Here is a 22,070-nt window from a genome sequence, read left to right as displayed (position 1 = left end):
CCCAGTCTCTGGACCCTGCAGTCGCTGCGCTATGGTCCGTCAGGGTCATTGGTTCTATCTTTGTGGCGAGATCTGAATATGTAGTCTATTCTTGAGGCTGATGCATGGATATGGGAAGTGTATGTGTACGATCTGTCCATGGGGTGTCTATTGTGCCATATATCAATCAAGTTAAATATCAATCAAGTTAAACTCCTGCAGTTGATCCCTTCGATTCTGAGAGGCTGCCCCCGACATGGAATAGGTCATTTGAGTCGACTTCTCATTCACCCTATCCATGACCAGATTCATGTCACCTAGAATTAGAAGTGAACCTTGGCCATGTTCCCCCACTATGTCCAGACTCTGCAGCATAAATGATTGTGAGGCATTCGGGGCATAGAAAGCAAGAATAGTCAACAGGTTCCCCTCCAGGGTCCCAACCACCATGACATACCTCCCATCAGTTCCTTTTTTAGTTTTGACATGCATGAAACCCAGGTCCCTGTGTAGAAAGATCGTCACCCCAGCCCTTTTGCCAACAAATGATGCCCGCAATTGATGCAGATAAAATCTATTACTGGTGCTGACTTGATTTCTAGCCAGCAAATGCATCTCTTGGAGAGCAACCAGGTGCAGCTGTAGATGCTGAAGTTATCTAAATAGCTGCATGTGCTTATTCGGGTTATTAAGGTGATATTCAGTGTATAGCCAAAAAAAAAGTGGGATTGGGCCTCGCCTTTCCCCAGAACACATGCAGTCTTCCATGGACAAATAGCTCCTGTGACCCCCTCCTTAACTCTCACAACCAGTGGTGTAAATTTGCTGAAAAGTTGGGGGAGGGGGGGGAACATGACATCTGAAGAAAAGGTGCACCAGCCAAATGAATGGGGACAAAATGGTGTGCCATGAAAGTTGGGGGGGGGACAAACACCCCTGTTCCCCCCCTAAAATTACACCCATGCCCACAACCTGGCTATCCTTGTGTGTGCATTCCTCTTACGCTTCGTAAAGAGCAGATACATGACTTCCCCAATATAGTAAACCCCCAATACTCCCCAAAAAATCCCCTGGTCGCTTCCACGTGGCCTAATGCTTGCAGTGGAAGATGTACCCTCCTCCATTCCACCGACCCGGTGTGAATATGCAACACAACATATAACTTAGGTGGCAACAAACAGTGAAAACTTCCGAAGTGTCATAAAGACCCCATCCAGAGCTCAGCCCCACCCTTCCCCCAACCTCGCTTCCAGCGGACCCTTATGAACTCCTAGCAACAGAGAAGTCAATGTCACTGGCCAGCTTGCTTCTTTCCGCGTTGGGCCGTTCTCCATGCATCCTGGGGTCTCGGTCTCTCAGTCTCTGCCTCCCCCTCTCCCTCCCTCCCTTCCTCTCTCCCTCCCTTCCTCTCTCCCTCCCTTCCTCTCTCCCTCCCTTCCTCTCTCCCTTCCCCACCAACACCACCCCCCCACCCCGAAAGGTCCACCTCTGGGATCTGAAAGTTCGATAACTTTACTCCACAATCAAAGGCAGATGAGATCTGGAAATCGGACTATAAGCAATTAAATCAGCTTCGACACGAACAGTCCGGCTATAAAAAAAAAAAAAAAACAATCTGAACTAAGCCGAATTACAGTAAAAAACACTCTCCAAACTTCACAAATAAATGGAAGAGAAGACAATCAAGTACCTCACAGCGAGTGGAATTGGATAGCAGCAACTTTAGCAAATAACAACCAAAGCTAATGTTTATCGAAGTAAAAAAAAAATTGTTTTGCCATTGGCTCGTGGAATACAAAAGGTTTCTCTCACCTGTTTAACTTCAAAGAAAAGTGGGTTAGTGAGATAGACCTGATACGTTTTGCAAGAAACTTGGTTAGACATCTGCTGTGAACTATGAAATAGCATTTAATCCTGCTAATAAAGGTAATAAAGGTCATCCAAGTGCAGGTCTTCTCACTCTTGTAAAAAAAAGCACCTGGTTGCAGAATAAACGAGTATAATAATATATCAACATATATTCAAGTGGTTACCATCACAAGGAATGGCAATGATGACAATAACTATCTGATACTCTTTATCATAAACCTGTACTGGCACAATAGTAAGGCAGGCACATCAGCATCTGTTAAACAAATTATGGACATAATTGATGAACTGATGATCAAAGACAGAAGTGCCCGCCTGATTTTATGTGGAGATTTTAATTTAGACTTCACAGAGAGAAGAATGAACTGCCAAGAAAACATAATTTGAAGCAAAAATGGTCTGAAGAATTAATTTTACAGAGAATTTCCAGGCTAAATGGTAACGTCGAAGGCGACATACCTGCCAAATCGACATGGCAAAGGAACGATCAAAAATCCATGTTGGACTACATTTTGGTTTCTGAAAACTTATCATTAAGGATTATACATTTTGAAGTTCATAACACACAAGTCAGAGACCATAATATGATGATAGCATATCTTGAAATACCGAAGCAACCGCTATTAACAACTTGGAATTGTAACATAACACCTAATTGCAGCGGTAATAGACTAAAACTCAACTCACAGCAAGTGTCTACATTGAAAAATGAATGAGAAACGCATTGGCTTGTTGGGTGTAGATTACACCCGTTCGTTAGAATATAAGACTCTGAAAAACCAGAATGGTACCCTATCTCAAGTATTCATATATTTACAATCCTGAAATTGTCATGAGAAAAAGAGAAATGCGCAGGGCCCTGTGACAATTAAAAAATGATAGTAAAGATGATCAGTTCAAGTTGAAGAAAAAGATTAAACAATACTACAAGAATTGGCTAATAGCACATTGTGCTCAAACAGAACATGATGCTGAAAATATAATGAAGTGCTAAAATGAGAAACATTCCTCAGATTTTTGGTCAATCATCAATAACGAATCAGGAATACAGTTGGCTTCGAAAAAAAATATGGTGACTGAAAGAAAATGGAACATTTCTCAATCCTGTTCTCAAAAAAAGGTAACACTCCTGACCCCCCCCCCCCCCCGATGCCAGCCCTTTCACATTGGGATATCCAGTTTGATCAGGATGAAATTTTGTCAGACATTAAAAAACTTTCAATCTCTCGTGCCCCAGGTCCAGATGGCATAACTAATGCCATGTTAAAATCTAATCCGGAAACCTGGGCTGAGTTTTGTAAGGTTCTGTTCAACAGAATTGCATTGGAAAGTGCTACCCCTGTGTCGTGGAAAAAAGCCATTGTTGTTCCGATTTTTAAAAAGGGCAATCGATCAAACCCTATGGACTATAGGCCTATTGCATTGTTAGACGTAATAGGTAAGATTTATGCAACACAACTTCAGCATAAATTGATGGAATGGTTAGTTTCAACTAAACATATCGATGTCAGACAAAGTGGGTTTGTGAAGGGTGTTGGCTGTTGCCTAAATTTAATGCTCCTTAACTTGATGAAAATGGACAAGATCATGAAAAAATCAAAAGTGTATCTAGCATTTGTTGACCTGTCTCACGCTTTTGATAGCATAGACAGGGAAACCCTTTGGACGAAATTAAAATCCTGGAATTGTCCAGATAGCCTGTTACATGCTATCAAGGATTTGCATACTGACACTAAAATCTACATTCGTTTGGATGCATGTGGCACTCTGTCTGAACCCATTCGCATCAACTGTGGAGTCAAGCAAGGGTGTCCTCTTGCAGCCATAATTTTCAATGCCTTAATCTCCGACATCGGTGAGGCACTTGGGAAAGCAAAAGGATTTGATCCTAAAATAATGAATTCTGCTTTGAACGGAATTCTATACGCAGACGATTTAGTACTAATGGATCTTACACCCATTGGCTTACAACGTAAACTTAATGTGTTGGAACAATATGTTCAAGTCAATGGGCTACATATAAATTCAAGTAAGTCTGTCTTAACACTACAAAATCTTGCCAAAAGCACATCCAAGAAATTCAACTGGTACCTTGACGGTGAACCATTGCACCAGGTAAAACAAGTAAAATATCTGGGTATGTGGTTAAACTCAAACATAAATGATCAAATTTGGGTTGAGAAAACAAAAGCTAAATGTCGTCAACTAAGTGCTCAAGCTATGGCTTTAGATAAAAAATATGGCAAGTTCTCATTGGTTCCCACTCTAAAGTTTTACGAACAAAAAGCAGTGCCAGCTTTAATCTATGGCGCAGAAACTGCCTTTGGTTGCCCCTCCAGTTTGTGGGATAGCCTTGAAAACATCTTTTGGGGCAGAATCTTGAAAGTTGCTAGAGGAATACCGGCAGCAGTATTAAGATATTAATTGGGGTTAATATCTGTAAATGCAAAGGTTACATGGAACACTCTGTCAATCTTTCGCATGTTAATCCTGCCAAATGGTGCACCGCAAATTAAAATCTGGCATGATTTGGCTGATAAACAATCAAACACAGTTTTTTCAGCCTGGATAAACCAATGTCATCAGATCCTAATGGACATAAATAGCGATGTACTCACTTTGAAAGAAAATCCAGATGCCGTAAATAAAAAACTGTGGGAAACCGATTGGATCAGCACTTGCATAAACAGAGCGAAATATTCACTCTTGAAGAATGTCCCCTTTGAAGGAAAAGCCTACAATTTAATTTACAAATATGTTGAAAAATGCCCAGACAAACAAAAAAGAATTTTACTAATGAAATTTAGGCTAAATCAGTTTAAGACCAAAGAAGTAATTATGAGATGGTCCAAATATGAGAAGATGAATTCAAAATGTAGATTTTGTGACCATTTCGAAGAAAACATCAAACATCTGATTCTTACCTGTAAAGCCTTTTCCACGATAAGAATGACACTGTTTGAATCAATTGTGGCAAACAAACCTCATCATACCATGGAAGAATTGTGGGAAGAATGTTTCAGAGATGTCAATAATAAACTAACATATGCTCTAACATTTCGCCTTAAAAACATTGATGAAGAATTAACCAAATCGCAAGAAAAATGGACTTAAATATAGGTCTGCGATTTGTGTTGTACGATGCCGAATTCAGTGTTAATTTGATATTTATTATTTTAATTGTTTACTTTTTTTTACATTTTTGATGTTTTCTATTCGCTAATAGCGATATTTATAGATATGAACAAAATGTAATATCTTTTTTAAAGGTTTGATTAAACCAATAAAAAATAAATAACTTTACTCCTTCAGCCGAAAAAAAACATGTGCACCTGGTCCATCAATTTAAATTGCAGCCCGAAGGGATAGGTCCACTTGTACTTCACTTCCCAGTGTCTCAACTCCACTGTAGCCGGTTTCATATTTCTTCTCTTCAGAAGCATAAGTTGGGATACGTCCTGAAAGACTTGGATTACATAGTCGTGGAATTGGAGCCGGCTGGCTTTTCTCACTTCCCCCAAGATTGCCTCTTTGATCCTGTCTTCATAAATTTTATGACCATGTCCTGGGGGTGATCTGGTGTGTCTCTATTAGGACCATTCCAATGAGCTCTGTCAATCTTAATCAGGACTTTGGTACCTTCTGTCAAAAGTTGCTGAGCACACCCTTGCAGAGACAGCCCTGGCTGCTCTCTGCCATCACCTGCGATCCTGGGTTGGCCTCTCCGCTCCTGATGTCACCGGACCACGGGAGTACCGACGGTTTAAGATGCGTTCAGTGGCAGCCGCCATCTTGGTTATCTAGGCCATACTCGTCGGGCTGCTGCTTCTGCCGCACCTCGATCGCCATTCTCGCTACAACAAGGGATACAGCGATCACTGCAGCCTCACCCGATTATATGGGCAGTGTTGAGTCTCCTGCAGGGCTATATGGATGCCATATATGGATGCCATATTTCAGGCTGGTAGACGGAAAGAGTCGAGGACATATGTCTCACCTCTGCGCCATCTTGGCCACGCCCCAGACAGTCTCATTTCAAGGGTGGAAATGGATACGATATGATAGGGTATGGCATTTATAACGCGCCTATACACAAGTGTTTCAAGGCGTGACAAGGCAAAGTAGGGGGAACAGAGGGAAGACAGACAACAATCTTACTAGGCCAGGTGACATTGAGATTGTGCAAGTGCAGGGGAGGGGGGGGAAAGGTTAAGTGCGGGGGCAGTGCAATACATAGAATCAACAGAAAGGAATAAATAAAATAAATAAAACAATAGGAAAAGTGCGACCAGCTAGTGGCAGGTGCAGGAGTAAGTGCAGATATCAAGTGTCAAGAGCTGGTGGGGACTGTAGGGATACAGAAACAGACCTCAAGTGCAGGAGTTGCCCGGGAGGCAGTGCAGGTGTGCAGCTGGCAGCAGAGGGGACCTGGGTCCGAGATCAGAGGGTGGCCAGGTGACCAAGTTCAGCAGGGGAAGAGGAGGAGGAGAGAAAGCAGAAGCAGAGAGGAAGGTCTTGAGGTGCTTCTTGAACCGGAGATGCTTCTCAAGTTTCAGGGAGGCTGTTCCAGAGGGAGGCCCCAGCCGAAGAAAGATCTACCACCAACTTGTTGCTTGGAGAAGCGACTAACCCTGAGGGAGTTGGAGGCAGATGAGCGAAGAGCTAGAGAAGGAAGATATTTAGGTCGAGCGAGTTGGATGTATTGAGGCCCCCAGGCCCCAGAAGGCCTTGTGGACAATGCAGAGGGTTTGGAACTAAATCCATGCAGTCACTGGGAGCCAGTGCAGAGATTTCAGTCCTGGAGAGATACGATCCCTGAGCTTGAGGCCAAGGACAAGTCTCGCAGTCCTGTTCTGGATGAATTGCAGAGGGCAGAGAGTAGAAGCAGGAAGATATGGAAAGAGGCTGTTGCAGCAGTCCAGCCTAGAGAGAACCAGAGCTCTGGAGACAGTGAGCTTCTAGGGGAAGGAGAGGAAAGGAAGAATACCTCCGAGGAGGTGCAGCTGGTAGTGTGACTTCTTAGAGACGTCAGAGATGTGAGGAGAGGAGGAGAGAGTGGAGTTGAAGATGACCCCCGAGGTTTTTAGCCTCACAGGTGGGAGAAGGAAGAGGGTCAAGAGAGGCCGGCCAGAGAGCGACAGGAAAGGAGGGAGCAGGTGTGCTAATCTTATTGGCATTAAGGCAGAGATCGTTGGCGGAATACCACTCCTGGATAGCAGACAGAGAGCCAGAGATGAGAGAAGGAGAAGAGGTGGTGGAAGGGAGCCTGAAAATGAGCTCAGTGTCATCTGCATAGCAATGAAAGTTGGGGCAGAGAGCAGCGATGCAGTGGGCAAAAGTACCAGGTATTGGTTGAACAGGCAGAGAGGTTAGACCCCTGGGGAAGACAGCAGATCGAGATAGAGCAGAGAAAGGACCCAAGTTGGACCTGGGAGGGTCGATCGGAGAGGAACGGGGTCAGCCAAGCCAAGGCTTGATCAAGGATACTCAAGTTATCACGGAGACAGTTGAGCAGGATGGCATGGTTGACCAGGTCAAACGTGGAAAAGAGATCAAGTACGATGAGGACACAGGGGGTATTGGAGTCAAGGTTGGAAAGCAGGTCTTCACGGATGTTCACAAGAGCAGTTTCCGTGCTTCTGGCAGCTCTGAAGCCAGACTGATGGTCATGGAGACAACCAACATATTCAGTGTGAAGAAGAAGCTTGGAGATGGCCAGCTTTTCAAAGAGTTTGCCTGGGAAAGGAGTGATGGAGATCGGGGCAATAGTTAGCCGGGCAGGAGGGGTCGGCTGAGGGTTTCTTAAGACGAGGGTGCATAAGGGAGTGCTTCAGGGGGGGAGAGGGAGACACCAGTGGCAAAGGAGTGGTTGCAAAAGTCAGCCAAAGCAGGAGCCAAGGTGTCGATGTGGTCCTTGAAGGTTTTAGAGGAACAGGGGAGAACCTGTTTTGACGAGACTCTTATACATCAGACTTGTCTAGAAACCTTGTCTGGGAAGAACAGGGGAAAGGCAGAAAAGAAGGGAGAAGAGGTGGCCAAAGGAGAGCCAGAGGAAGAGAGGGGAGTAGAGGGAGGAGTACAGGAAGAGGGAGAGGACAGGATTTCCAGAGTTTTAGAGATTAAATGAGAAGCCAGGGCCAAGCAATGGACCTGGGAGGGGAAAGGAGAGGCAGAGACTGCAGCAGGATTGCCCAGCTCCTTACAGATTTTAAAGAGTTCGGCCGAATTGTTGGATGCCGCAGAGATGCAGGCTTGGATAAGGGCTCTATTCTTGATGCGGACAGAGAACTGGTATTGCCTTTGGAGCAGGCGGCAGGACAGTTTGTCAGAGGAAGCACGCCATTACATCTCAGCCACCCTACACTTGCGTTTGAGGGTAACTAGGTCTGAGTCGTACCAGGAGTTGCACTTAGCTTTAGGTTTCAAACGGATCCTCATGACAGGGACAAGAACATCAAGAGTATTAGATGTAGCAGAGTGGAGCATAAAAAGGGTTTTGTCAGGATGTGAGTCAGCCAAAGGTGGAAGGGGGGGGGGGGCGTGAGAAAGTGGCAGCAAAAGCCTCAACTGAAATGCTTCATGGGTCGGATAATCGAGAAGGTAGGTGGCAGTGCTGGAGTTGGCTTGGCTTGAGGGGTGGAGAGAGTGAGCTGGGAGGAAAGGAGAAAGTGATCACTCCAGGAGAGAGGAGTGGTGAGAGGGATAGAAAGGGGAAGGTCTGTAGAGATCAGAACATCCAGAGTGTGCCCCGCAGAGTGAGTCGGGCCGAAGGGGAATAGAGAGTCACAGAGGTCACAAAAGAGTCCAGAGGAGGGGTAGGAAGCATCCAGGTGGATGCTAAAGTCTCCAAGAAAGAGGAGTTGAGTGGTCGAGACTTGGAGGGAAGAGCAGAGGTCCGCCCACTCAGATAGGATAGGAAGAGGAGATCTGACCAGGTGGCCGATTGATGGCAGCCACAGTAAGGGAATGGCTAGGAGAGAGAGACAGCCTGCAGACGAGGCATTCAAAAGAGGAGTAGGCCTGCGTCGGAATGACAGAGGCAGGAATCCATTCAGGGAAGATTAGGGCTATACCCCCTCTGGAACTATTGGACCTGGGTGCTAAGAGGCTCTTGTAGCCATCAGGGAGGAGCGTGTCAAAGCTTGTGACAGAGCTGGCTGTGAACCATGTCTCAGTGAGACCAAGGACATTGAGGTCAAGTTCTTCAAGGAGGCGGCAGATGTCGGAGGAATGTTTGACAGCTGAGCAAGAGTTTAGAGTGAAAATATGGAGAAAGTTGCCGTCCTTGAAAAACTTCCGGGGTGGGGTACAAACCAGAGGTACGCCTGCAGAGGTGTAGAAGAAGCCTGAGGGCGGGCAAGAGAGGAAGGAGGGGAGGGCAAGGTAGCCAAGGAAGAGAAAGCAGGGGAGGCAAGGAAGCCGTGGAGGGAAGATGGGGGACAGCAGGAGAAGAAAGGAAATTGATGAGGTGCGGGAAGCATCTATCAAAGAGGAGAAGGTTGCCCGAGGGCCTTGGACCAAGATGGAACCATTCAGGTAAACATTAATGATGACCTTAGAGGAGTGGAAGGAGGCCAGGAGGGCCTTCCACCGGGTGCCGCCATTAATGGGAGAAGAAGAGAAAGGAGAAAGCACAGAGACCATATGGAGCGTCCATAGGTCAGGCGAGGGAATGACAAAGAGGAAGTTGGTGAGGGTTTGCCTGTAGGAGCCACTGGTATAGGTATCAGCGATAGGGAGGCCTGGGTTGGAGACCAGGATGCCATTTTTAAACTTCTTCCCACCAGATTTAGTGAGAAGAGCAGGACAGTCAATAGAGAAGCAGTTAGAAAAGATAGGAGAGACATAGAGCACCATGGAGTAGGTAGGGAGAGCAGAGCAGAGGAAGGGGTGGGGGAGGGGAGAACACTAGGGAAGGACATAGGGAAGGGCGCAAGCAAACAAGACCAAAGAAGATTAGACAGGTATACAATTGGACAGTGGATAGTGGACAATAGTGGTTTATATCACTACTATATATTGAGTTAATGCAGCATTACATTGGAAACATGGTAAGATGGTAAGCATCATGGATGCCTAAAGTTTCACCCCCTTCCAATGTTCATATTAAAAAAAAAATCCTGTATTGAAGGTAAGGTCTTCCCTTGGCTAGAGAAACAAAAATAAACTACTGGGGAATTTTTACATCCACCTCTGAATTGGAGGAAAAAAGAAGTGGCCTTTCAAGGTGAAATACCACCCTGTAGTAAGTATGATGCCATTTATCATCAGTGGTATGCTCTTCGAATACTGCAAAAGGAATATACCTCCAGAAGGAGGGTGCTAAAACAGTATTTTTGCAAATACAGCATGTTTGCCATTGCCTCACACACACTTTGTTTTACTGTAAATAGCTTCCAACTGAGATTCTTGGCTCATACCCACAATCTGAATATCTAATTCAGTGTATTTTCAAAAGACTATAAACAGGCCCAGTGGCTAAAGCATGGTTTGGCTCATCTCCATAACCACTCGTGATTTACCTGAGCAACTATTAGCTTTAGACAACAGGGATCAAGCCTCGACTGCAGCTACTTTCCAGGATGCTGTAGATCTGTTCCCTTACCCAAGGCTGTCAAAGGTGCAGGGTGTCATGCAAAAGAAAAGGACAGCACTTGGAAGGTGTCCAAGCTGGGGGCCATCTCCAGGAAGTCAGTGTACCTTCCCTTGTGGATTTAATAATCCGTTCTGCATTGCTTCCTCCTTTCCATCCCGCTCTCAGAAAGGGCCACCTCAAATCTCCGCTTTCAGCACTGCAGACAAAGTGTCATTGTTATTGTTGGATGAGTGATGAATCCAGGGAGTTAATCATCTCTCCCCCCAAAGGGAGGACACCTCCTTTGGGACTAGCCTGCTACGCTTAACACCCCCTATGGTACAGGGTAAATGGGATCCCTCTGGAGGTGACTCTCCCTCAGGGGAGAGGGAAACCCCAGAAATAGATTTAAGTCAGCATCCCTTTTCTCCAGAGACCAACACCTTTATGGGATATTCAGGAACTAGGATGTGTGAGAACCCTTTAACAATGGCTGGCTCGGCTTCTGAACCAAACCTCCTTTCATCTTCTACAGGGAAAACAGCAGAGGGACTGAATAAAACAGCATCCTGAAGTCACGTTTGCCAAGGAACCATCAGGAAGGAGTATCCACAAAGCCCACAGAGTTTAATTACGCCACAGAACACACTGCGGGAGACACTCAGAAACAGAACGACAGAGCCTGGAAGTCAGTACTAGGCGAGTGCAACGCATCCTGTGAGGTGAGAACCCGGAGCCTTGGTGTGTAGCAGCCCAAGTGAGAATGTAGTATCTAAGCAGGCCTAGGCAGAGCCTGGAGGAGCAACCACCCACAAGCTCCTACATCGAGCCAGCGGGAAGCAGGAAGAGATGCCCACCACGGTCTATTGAGTTGAGGAGTCTCATAACCAGCTCCACCGCGAGATGAGAGGCAGTCGGCCTACGTAGCCCTCCCAGGGAGCACCTGTGTATTGTCATATACAGATACACAGTGGCTTCTGAGGAATACAAAGTGGGCAGCAAGGCCAGAGAAAGATGCCCCAGTTTGGGGAAGAAACACAGAAGCCCCCCGTGTGGGGAGAGAAACCGAGACGAAGTCCTAGTGTGGGGAAAAAGTCAAGAAGCCCTGGAGTTGGGGTGTAAAAACAGAAAGAAGCCCAAGAGTGGGGATACGAGACAGAGAGAAATCCAATGTGGGTGAAAGAACCATAGATCCCAGGGTGGGAAATGAGCAACAGCGAGCCCCGGAGTGAGAGAGGAAGAGACTGAAAGAACCTTGAAGTGCAGGAAGGGGAAATACAAAAAGGGAGAATGACAGACACACAAGTTTCAAAGAGTGACACAGCAGGAACCCCCCAGACGGCACTTGAGATGTACCTGTGAGAAACCAAAGGGTGTCTCACCTACTAGTCCTCAGAGATCTCGCTCTCAGGAGACCAATTCAGACCTTGGGGTGGACCAGTGCGGGGGATCACATGGGTGAGGTGTCTTCAGGGGGTGGGGGTGAGGCAATCGATGGTGTTATGTGGTCTTCCCCCGCTTTCCCGTACCCATGACTGCTCCCATTTCATAGGATTCTCTGATGTCCCAACTCGCCCCCCTCCCTTTTCTACACAAACACTGGGCCAAGGAAGAGGGCGACTGAGAGTAACAAGACTAACCCCTACATATCTCCTTGGACATGTCCCGCTTATCGGGTCAGGCAAAGTCAGACAAACATACATCTGACACCCATTAGCTCTCCCCACATGGATAAAAGGTGGAACAGAGACACTCTGAGCAAGGTGGAACATGAGAAGCAGCAGAACTTCTCAGGAGAAGGCGAACGTACTGGAGCAGAGCGACGGATAGGGGGACGAGAACCAAGGGTAAAGGAACCCAGGAGTTCCCTGCAAGAGGTTGTTGCCTCCAAATATCGTAAGAGATTTGTGGAGAAGGCCAAATCCCAGACAAGAAGACTGCATTGTTTTTCAAAGGAGCCCAGAACCCTCCCTGGTAAATGACAGAATTGGGGAGGTGAGGCCCAGACTGTTGTATTAACCTTAACTTGTGAATTAAAACAAAAAAGATAAGAAAGGAATGCGCACAGCACACGTGGCTCCCTTACATACCCAAACTATATGTTTTAGACTGAACATAGGCATGGGCCTATACGGAAAATGGACACAAAGGGTGGGTGCCAGAAGCCAGCAGAAATTTGTTTCCTTGGGCAAGTCCCCAAAATATGTCTTGGTTGTTTTAGATTTTCATTCGAGCAGTAGGGAGAGAAAGTAGGTTAGAATAGGATTTCTGGACAGAGGACGTCATTTATGTTTGACCATTTTGACAATCTGATGAACACCCCTTGCTATCTTCATTTGTATAGAGTAGGGCTCATTATCACAGAGTTAGGGAAAGATTAGGTCTTTTTGAATCACGAGAGGAAATCAACCCCTGGAAAATCATGCCTGTGTGTCGGTTTCCTGATGCTGATCTACCACATATTTTCTTTTAAAGCGCTCACATGCACCTGGCATGGTAATGTGTAAAATACCAGAACAAAATTGGTGACGATGTTTAAAAGAAAAACATTTTAAAAAACTCAAGATTCCCTTCTAATCAAGTGACAATCTGTACACTGGGTACATAACACATTTTTATATTGAAGTACACCCGACACACTAGGGGGGATGAACATTTGATAAAATAAAAACGTGTAGCTATTCCGTCTACAAAAGCCACAAAATGTACACTCGTCTCTGGCCATCGGCACGGGATAGTTCACTTTTTTGGAGTGAGAAGCAGTCTGCGCTCTTCACATGGACGACTGGCTCGAAACTTTCAACTTGATATTTGGCCATATTTATCACACCAATCAATCTTCGGTCAGACAAAAAAAAAACTTTGCACAACATAGTCAATGGATACAAACGTGTACGTTATGCACTGACTAGTTGAAAAAGAGACCAGAAAAAGGACTGAAATGGGCTTTCTGCAGGCTACCTTGCAACCACTGGTCTTGAAACCCCCAAGGAGTCCTCGAAGTAGGCAAACACCAGCTTCTACTTAAGAAATTAAAGAATAACAGGCTGATTCACTTACATAAATCCGTCCAAGTACGTATTGGACAATCCTGGTGCTCCTCCCCCATAAGCGGAGCTGGTCTCTCCCAACCACACTTTTTTGAGTGGCACAATTTCATCAACGATCTAAGAAACATGAAAACATCACATACACAGTATTTATCATGGCACTTGCAATATGGTGGCCCTGGGAGTCAACAAGAGGCAGCAATTACCATATTCTCCAACTTGGAGCATGCAAGTAAGACAGGGTGTAACATTGCATGAAGTAACTGTGTTAATACCTTTAGCTTTGTAATAATAATAATAATATGTAATAATAATAATAATGACAATGTTTTATATAACAGATCCTGCTTGAATTACTTTCCATGAATCTTAGTTACCCCTAGTCTTGTTGTTCCTCATCATATCATCATAGCACTTAATTATGAACCTCATGCCAGGAGCCCTTTTTCCTTTTTATTCTTTTCTCATGCTCCAGCCCAATTTCCATGCTTATAACACCCAAGAATCCCATCATACTTTGTTGATTAGCAGTCGTATTGGCTCATTTCATCCCTTGACGAACGGACGCTGTGGTTCTTAAGTATTGTGATGAGGAAGAGCAGGACTAGGAATAATGAGGATTACTGGTAAGTAAACCAGAGCATTACCTGCCTGTGTCTACTCATCCGCTAAGTGCTTACTTACGAGGTATACTAACGTCAGCGATGAACTGGCCCAAGAAAACAAGACTCAGGCCAACAATTTGCCATGCAGAAACCAAACTAGCATTTTACCTTTTATCTGACATGACAAGCTGTACCCCAGTGCCATTCCACACTCACTCTTATCCCAAAGGCACCCGCCCCTTGATGGTGCAAACTAAGCCGATAGTGCCAACTTCCCAGTATGCTCAACTGCTTTGAAAACGTTATGCACACAAAACTGCCAGTGCATCTCCAACCTGCATCATCTGCCCTGCAAAGGGGATCCTCATGACCCATGCCTTCGGATGAGCATCAGTGCACTAGTCTGATGGTGACCTGCAAAGGAAAATCCCATTGCCGATACTTTGGAATTCAATCCGAGTCCTCTTGTCTTTCAATACTGGTGTCACATCTGTGCCTTCATGAAGGTCCTTTGACAATCTGAAGACCCCACCAAGTACTGTCCCAGCCATCTCGGAGGTATACGTGGCTGCTCCCAGTGGCAGCCCTCTTGAGCACTACGTTTGCCTATTGTCTGCTGGATCCCAGACTGCCTGCTCTGGGGCCAGAGATGACAGACCTACCAGAGTAGGCAGAATGGTATATTTCTGTATTGACTGTATCAGAGATTTTTCTTCCCCATTAAGGGGATATAATTTTGACAAATACGTGAACCAACACTTTCCCTGATTCATTCCTTTCCTTCAATACCATCCCAGTCTCTAGAAGCAGAGGTAAGCTGGACTTCAGGGTGTGTTTGAACTGTGGGGGGAGAGAGGAGTTCTCTAGGTGCCCTTCCCACTGCTTGCACGGTCTCCTGCTCTGGAAATCCCTATATTTCGAAACTTGTACCAGGACTATGGTAATTGTATCTTTTTTAAGTTTGGCAGGTACAACAAATAACAGCATAATCATAACAGTGCGCACAGAAATGGTCTTCTTTGCAACATCAATGCGGATAATCAAGAAAATAAAGCATCTCTCCCTGAATCTTTGGTGAAATATGCACAAAATTCTCCCCACGTCTTTCGTTCGCGACAAGGCTGGCTGCATTGTGATATATGCGTCTTCACAGTCATTCACAGTGGGTGGTTGCAAGTCTTGCCATTTGTGTAGAATACATAATTTGGGTACTATGCAACCCAAATTCAAAAAGCATCTCATTCACTTCTCTGGGACCTCTCGCCACCTCCCAAGTAACATACTCCTAGGAAATTGCTCGAGGTGCCTACCAAGAATAGCAGATAGTGCATCATATATCCCAGTCCAAAACCGCTCCAGCTCTGGGCATGCTCACAGCAAGTGCACATAGCCTGCATCAGACCCCCTGCATCTCGGGCACCAGCCATCACGTTCAGGGTATAGCTTACGCAGTTTACAAAGTGTGTAATGTAACATGTGTAGGACATTATACTGGATAAGTTTAAGTCTTGTATTCATTGGCACTGCTTTAGCAAGCATACACATTGACCGCCACAGTTCATCTGTTATCTCCAAATCCAGTTACCCCGCCCACCTCTCTCATGCCTGGTCTTCTTCCATTGGGGCCCTGTCCAAAATACCCTTGTACAAAGCAGCCAACAGCCTATGGCACCCACAGGAGTTGGCTATGTAGACCAGCAGCACATTCTCTGGGGGCCTAACCGGGCAGCAGGCCCAAGTTTTTTGCAAAGCTGCTCTCAACCAGTAAAACTGGAGCAGCTCAGTGGGCGAACCCCAATGCTCCTCTCGCCAGGTATGGGGCATCAATAGCTGTCCCTCCGGAAACAGATCCCCCAGTGCCCGATACACCAGATTGGACCAATGCAACCATAGGGTAGCATCCCACGTAGGGGAAAGGTCCGGGCATTGCCACAGAGGCTGCCACCAGTAGTATGGTCTGCCCACTGCTGTCTAGGTAAAGATGGCCCTCCTGGCGAGTAGCGTTGCCTGCACCGGATCAAATGGACAGTGATCCCTGTAGCTAGTATCCAGTACCAAGTTGTTTATGTCACCTTTCCCCATTTCTGTCCTCTCCAGTTAAAAGTGTGGCGGGAGTCCATCAGTGCCATACCAATACCTTTCAAATTGCGCCTGGGCCGCTAACCAGTATATCTCCATGTTTGGATTAGTAAACCCCCCTTTATTATAGGGCCTTGCCTTGCCCACCCATTTTTTCCTCACAGAACCAGAGTGCCACAGGAATCGAGACATAACACCATGCAGGTATTTGAAGCACTGTTTTCCCGGCCACATTGGCACGTTTAACAAATATAGGAACATGGGTACTATAATCATTTTGATCAGTGCCAGCCAGCCAGACAGGTACAGCGGCACCCTTGATCCAGGGATCCATTTTGCCCGCATGCAAGCAGCATGAGCCGCAAAGTTGTCAGCAAGTAGTATTTGAATCTGTCTGGTGCACACTTCAGAAGAAATGTCCCAGTAGGCTGTGTTGTGTTGTCACTAATTGGGAACATCTCCGATTTGCCATATTTCACATTGAGCCCGGACTATTGACCTATTCATGTTATGTCCTCCATGATGGGGTTTAAATTATTTTGTGGATCATGGACGTAAAATAAATAACACATCATCTGCATATAGGGAGATGGCCGTCCCACAATTCGTATACCACGCTGTCCATGTCGATGTCGAAATAAATCAGCCATAGACTCAATCACCAGTGCAAAGATTAAGGGTGATAGCAGGCATCCTGGTTGCATGCCCCTACCTAAGGCAAGCAGTTTATACTGCATTGCTTTGACTCCAACAGTGGCAGTCAGGGATGTGTAGAGTATCTGGATATATTGAATAAGCCGTTCGTTCAGGTTGCCACGGCCACCATATCAAATTTCTGTGCATCTAGGGCAACCTGCGGCCTGAAACCCTTGTGCATGGGCGCAATATAAATAAAATATCATATCATAACCGCCACAGCCTGCACAGTGGGAGAGATATGGGACACCACCTCATCAGTCACCTGATGTTTAAAGCAGTGGACCTACTGGGAATAAACCCTGCCTGGTCACGATGTACCAGGGAGGACATCAAGGGCAGCAGCCTATTCGCAATCACTTTGGCATATATTTTAGTGTCTTGTTTATTAGGGAGAGGGGCCTGTAAGACCCACACTCCTCACTGGGCATACCTGAATTTTAACGAAGCGATATGGTGGCTTCCCAAAGCGTCCCCAGGAGTTGCCCCACCTGCATAGCAGAGCCCTGTACTCCATATAAAACTCTGCGGCCAGCCCGTCAGGGCACAGAGATTTGATCCTTTAGTAACTGCTCCTTGGTCTCTAACAGAGCATGCAGGCCTTCCCCGTCCTGCTCTTCTTGTGCCTGAAATACTATTTCATAGAATTGTACAAAAACCTCAATAACACCCTCATCGGAATGTTGCAACGCATGGGCTGCATCCCACAAGTCACAATTCAAATCAATTTCCAACTGAACCTGATTCGCCAATGTTCTGCCAGGCCTATCCCCCTCCCCATAACTCCTGGCCGGAGTGGGTTTCTCATAATACTTCACCTCTCGGTCAGCATTCAGTTTAAATACCTCTAGCTGAGTTTTAATGTCAGCCAGCGTAGCATGAGTAGGTGTGCTTGTGCATTGGATTTCCAAGGCTTTGACTGTGTCCTTGCTATGGCCTATATTTCTGCAGATGGCCCAAGCACTCCAAATTCCAGAGACGTGGCCAACCCTCTTACATACACCTTGAACGTCTTCCACAGGGTGCCTTGTGTTACTTCATTATTGTCACTGATTTGGAAGAAGGTACGAATGCCCTCCTCTATACTAGTCCTGAACACAAGATTCTGCAATGCTAAGGACTTAAAATCACGACGGTGCGCGATCCCTGTGGTTCAAACCCCAATGAGGGGAGAGCAATATCGGTGAGCGGTCCGAATACGTGCAGGGTAGGATGTACTGCACTGCCTGACCGACCAGGTAGTCGGATATCAAAAAGAGATCTATCCGGGAGGACATATCATGTACGGATGAGTAATAGGAAATACTTTGCACTGTCAGATGTAATGTTTTCCATACGTCACAGATTCTAAGATCTGCCATGCATCGCAGGATGCAGCCTGCCACCCTAGACCGACAATAGTGCCAACTTCCCAGTATGCATAACTGCTTTGAAAACTTTATGCACACAAAACCTCCAGTGCATCTCCAAACTGCATCTGCCCCGCAAAGGGGATCCTCGTGGCTCTTGCCTTCTGATGAGCATCAATGCACTAATGTATAACTGATGGTGACCTGCAAAGGAAGATTCCATTGCCAATACTTTTACGCCATCATATGCTAGTTCAGATGAAGAGTTTGTGGAAGTCAATCCGAGTCATTTTTTCTTTCAATATTGGCATCACATCCGTGCCTTCATGAATGTCCTTTGACAATTTTAAGACCCCAACAAATACTGTCTGAGCCATCTCAGAGGTATATGTGACTGCTCCCAGTGGCAGCTCTCTTGAGCACTTGGTCACACATTTTAAGATCTGTCCTACATCACAGGATGCAGTCTGCCAACCTAGACAAAGGTCTGGGAGCCCTACCTGTGCGGACCAGGTTCAGGTCTAAGATGCCCCCATCGAGATTTTGATTGACCACCTGGTATAGTACCTATAGGCAAATCATGAGTCCTGGCACTTGAAACTATGGGTTTCTCATGGCAGGTGCTCCATGCGGTTGAGCCCAAATGCTCAGGGCGGCCCCAGAGGCATAACGAGATGCAGCCATGTTGCAAGGCGCTGGGCCGTGCCCCACTCCCCCCTCCCCCACCCCCCCCAGCCCCCTCCAAGGTATGGAGGACTCAGATCTGGTACATGTTACTGAGGAGGAAAAAGGGAATGGTGACTTTCTCCCCCTCTTCCGCTTCTAAAGTTTTCTTTTGGAGCTATTGTGAAAATCACCAACATAATCTGTACTGATATTTCACTGGACATTGTCCTCCTCCCCTTTCTGTTCCATTTGGAAAAGTAGAGTTGGTAGACTGTCTATATTGGAAAGAGGAGAAATCTTCTCATTTTGATAACCCCATTACCCGCTGCACACAGTATCTACTCGGCGTGAACTATCAAATAAAAGCGTTCCCGTCACCATTAAGAAACCCTTCAGTGCATATGTGTGCTTCCGCAATGCCCCCCAAACCAATATGGCCAGCACACCTGACATGCCCCTCTATTTTGAGAGAGCGTGCCATCTTGCCACCTTCCTGGATTGGAACTATTCTCTGTCCTGCGACTATAGCTGCAGGCTCCTCCTACCCCTCCACTTTTGACCACGCTGTATCGGCAATGAATGGGCAAACATTGTTCATTACAACTGCTGCACCACCAGTATTCTCTTATTTGGCAATTCTCATCAAACATGGTCCAAGGGAGATCCTTCCCCAGTTTACCCAGTCTCCCAGTCCCAGAAGAGGAAACCCATGCAAGGTGGTCCTGGTTCTTTTGCCTATCAGAGCTCTGCACCATGAGGATTCCAATTGCAGAGAATAGGGGGTGCTATACACTTTATAAGGGGCTGGGCAAACAAAAAGAATACAAATAGAAAAAGGGCTCAAAACGTGGAGGTTGGTACCTCATAAGTATTGGAACAGGTAAGAGGGACGTGGAGGTAATGCCAGATTTCTCCCACTTCTAAGTGCTGTAATAAAAGCTATTACCCAATTCATCGACTTCAGAAAAATTAAAGGCTAAGTCTGTCCGACAGCAATTCGATCTTGCATAAAACAGTTTTGGCACATGTCAGAGGCAAATGCTTAACCCATGAGCTATCCACTTGTACAAAATAACGATGTCTCCAAAACAAGAAAATCTAGGATTTAAAACGCTCATAATCTTCAATATTGAAATACACAGTTGAGTATTCGCACCTGAAGCACTTGCTGGATCTTCTGAATGAGGGAGTCAAGCACGTCTGGGTCTAGGAAATCCCGCTCTGCAGCTGTTCGTCCATCTACATAGTACCTGTAAAATGGAAATATTTCACTCTAAAAAGATGCACATGACTAACGATCACTATAGGCTCATTTTCCATAAAGTATTCTGCACTCAGGTATTTGCATACAAAGATTTAGTATGTGTTGCCAACTAGTGTGTGGGCATGGAAATGATTCAGATCAAGGGTACAGAACTTTTCTTGGTTTTATTGGCAGGCGAACAGGTGGCAAATGAGTCAATAACAATTGCATGAATCAATGTGATGACTTACATTAACAATTAACATTTCGCACCCGTGCTTGCTATTTTCTTTGCTTCACATGTTATGGAATTGTTCGAGGGTTAAGGGTTTTTGGAGTGAGGTTTTGGATAGAGTTGATTTGGTCGGGAACATCTCTTTTCCAAGGACACCATCATCAGTTCTTTTGAAATCACCAGTGGGCACTCGTCACTTTAGCTATGCGACTCTGTGTTGGGCTAATAAGGTGTTTTTGGTAGAACCTGTCAAATTTTACGCCTGTGGAAGACGAGAAAGAAACCAAGTATTGATGAATGGTTATCGCAGGTGCAGTTGCTCTCAAGATTTGAGAGGATTAAGTATTATGCTTTACATAAAGAAGAATTTTATAAGGAACAGTGGGAGGCTTTTAATGAACTCTATGTGTGAATTAAGTGCTGATGGGCGATGGTTTTTGTTTCAGAGTGGTTAATTTACTATTGTGTTCTTTTTATTGTGCTTGTGTTGTGTGGTTGTGTGTTTGTGTTTTTTTTAATTTTTATTTTTTTATTTTTTTTTCTCTCGTTTTCCTCTGATTTTTGGCTAGTTATTTCAAATTAGGTTTGTTGCGATTAGTAGAGATCATTGATAGGTTTTTCTTATTTATTCTGTACTATTTGTATCAACTTGTATAATGCTTTTTTCGTTTTATTTGTCGTTCTCTTGTTATCATAATTGTTGTTTTGGAATGATATGCATTTCTTTTGATAAATCTTTAAATAAAGTTGTCCAAAGTCCAAAAAAAAAATACATTTCGCACCTGGGGTAATACTTGTGGCATTTACTCCCTGATAGAATGCTCGCCACTCAATATTAAGAAAGTGAGAGCGAGAGAGATAGCAAGAGCGAGAGAGAAAGTGAGAGAGAAAGCGAGAGCGAGAAAGAAAGCGAGAGCGCGAGTTAGGACGTTTTGGTTTGGTAGCTATGGCGGAGCAGCCAGGTTTACTCTAGGAGGAAGGAGGGCTGCAGTGAAGCACACAGTACTAAAGAGCATACACTTAGTTCAAGGAAACACTACACACTTGTAACTTTTAAGTAAGGTAAGTACTAGCACACCTTAGCATTAAACACAGTACATATAGGCAATAGCAGAAGGATAAAAGATACTTTAGAAAACCTTTAAAGTAACACAAAAGTGGTAGAAACTTGTCAAACAGGTATGTAAATGGAATACCAACTTGTATACTTTAGTTAACCCCTGCTTAACCAAATCTTAGGAAGTCCAGCCCTATTCTAAGTGAGTCTCAGAGTCAAGGGGGGCACTGGGCAGCCAGTGACCAAGGGCTAAAGAAAAGCAGGTAAGCAGCAAACAAGGCAGAGTCTATGAAGAGTTCATCAGGTTTACAGATAAGTAGCAGAAGATTACTTGGGTAAAGAACACAATGGGTTATCCACCCCAATGTAGCTCAATGCAGACCCAGGATGGGATGCAAGTAACAGCTTAACTCCAACTCTCTGAAGCACAGGAACAACAAAGCAGGCCCGAGGCAAGTAGTAGGGCCTTCACAGTACCTTATAAGTGAAGACGTTTGTGCAGCAGGAGGGTCCCCAAGGAGAGTCCCCAAGGAGAAGTGACAGCAGACCCCGGGTTTGAGCTTCTTGGTCTTGGCGATTGAAGAAAAGAAATTACAATGTATCTGGAAGTTGCTCTCGAGTAGTTGGACACCCAGCAGAAGCTCTTTGTAGCACTTGCTCGTTGGCG

At 45.4% G+C, this 22,070-nt stretch overlaps 1 protein-coding gene across 1 annotated transcript in view; it reads right to left on the bottom strand.

Annotated features, from left to right (window-relative positions):
* Positions 1-22,070, bottom strand: part of HPSE (heparanase) — a 366,331-nt gene that overhangs the window by 48,903 nt on the left and 295,358 nt on the right. Inside the window, exons 7-8 of the mRNA XM_069626116.1 lie at positions 20,025-20,118; positions 13,484-13,590 (exon numbers count right to left, since the gene is read on the bottom strand). Of these exons, the coding sequence (XP_069482217.1) occupies positions 13,484-13,590; positions 20,025-20,118 (201 nt within the window). The remainder of the gene's footprint in view (positions 1-13,483; positions 13,591-20,024; positions 20,119-22,070) is intronic.

The sequence above is a fragment of the Ambystoma mexicanum genome, chromosome 6p, assembly GCF_040938575.1.
Source record: "Ambystoma mexicanum isolate Mex_15411 chromosome 6p, UKY_AmexF1_1, whole genome shotgun sequence".
In the NCBI taxonomy this organism is placed as follows: domain Eukaryota; kingdom Metazoa; phylum Chordata; class Amphibia; order Caudata; family Ambystomatidae; genus Ambystoma; species Ambystoma mexicanum.
The sequence above is the reverse complement of the archived record's forward strand: the minus strand, read 5'-3'. Positions and strand labels throughout refer to the sequence as shown.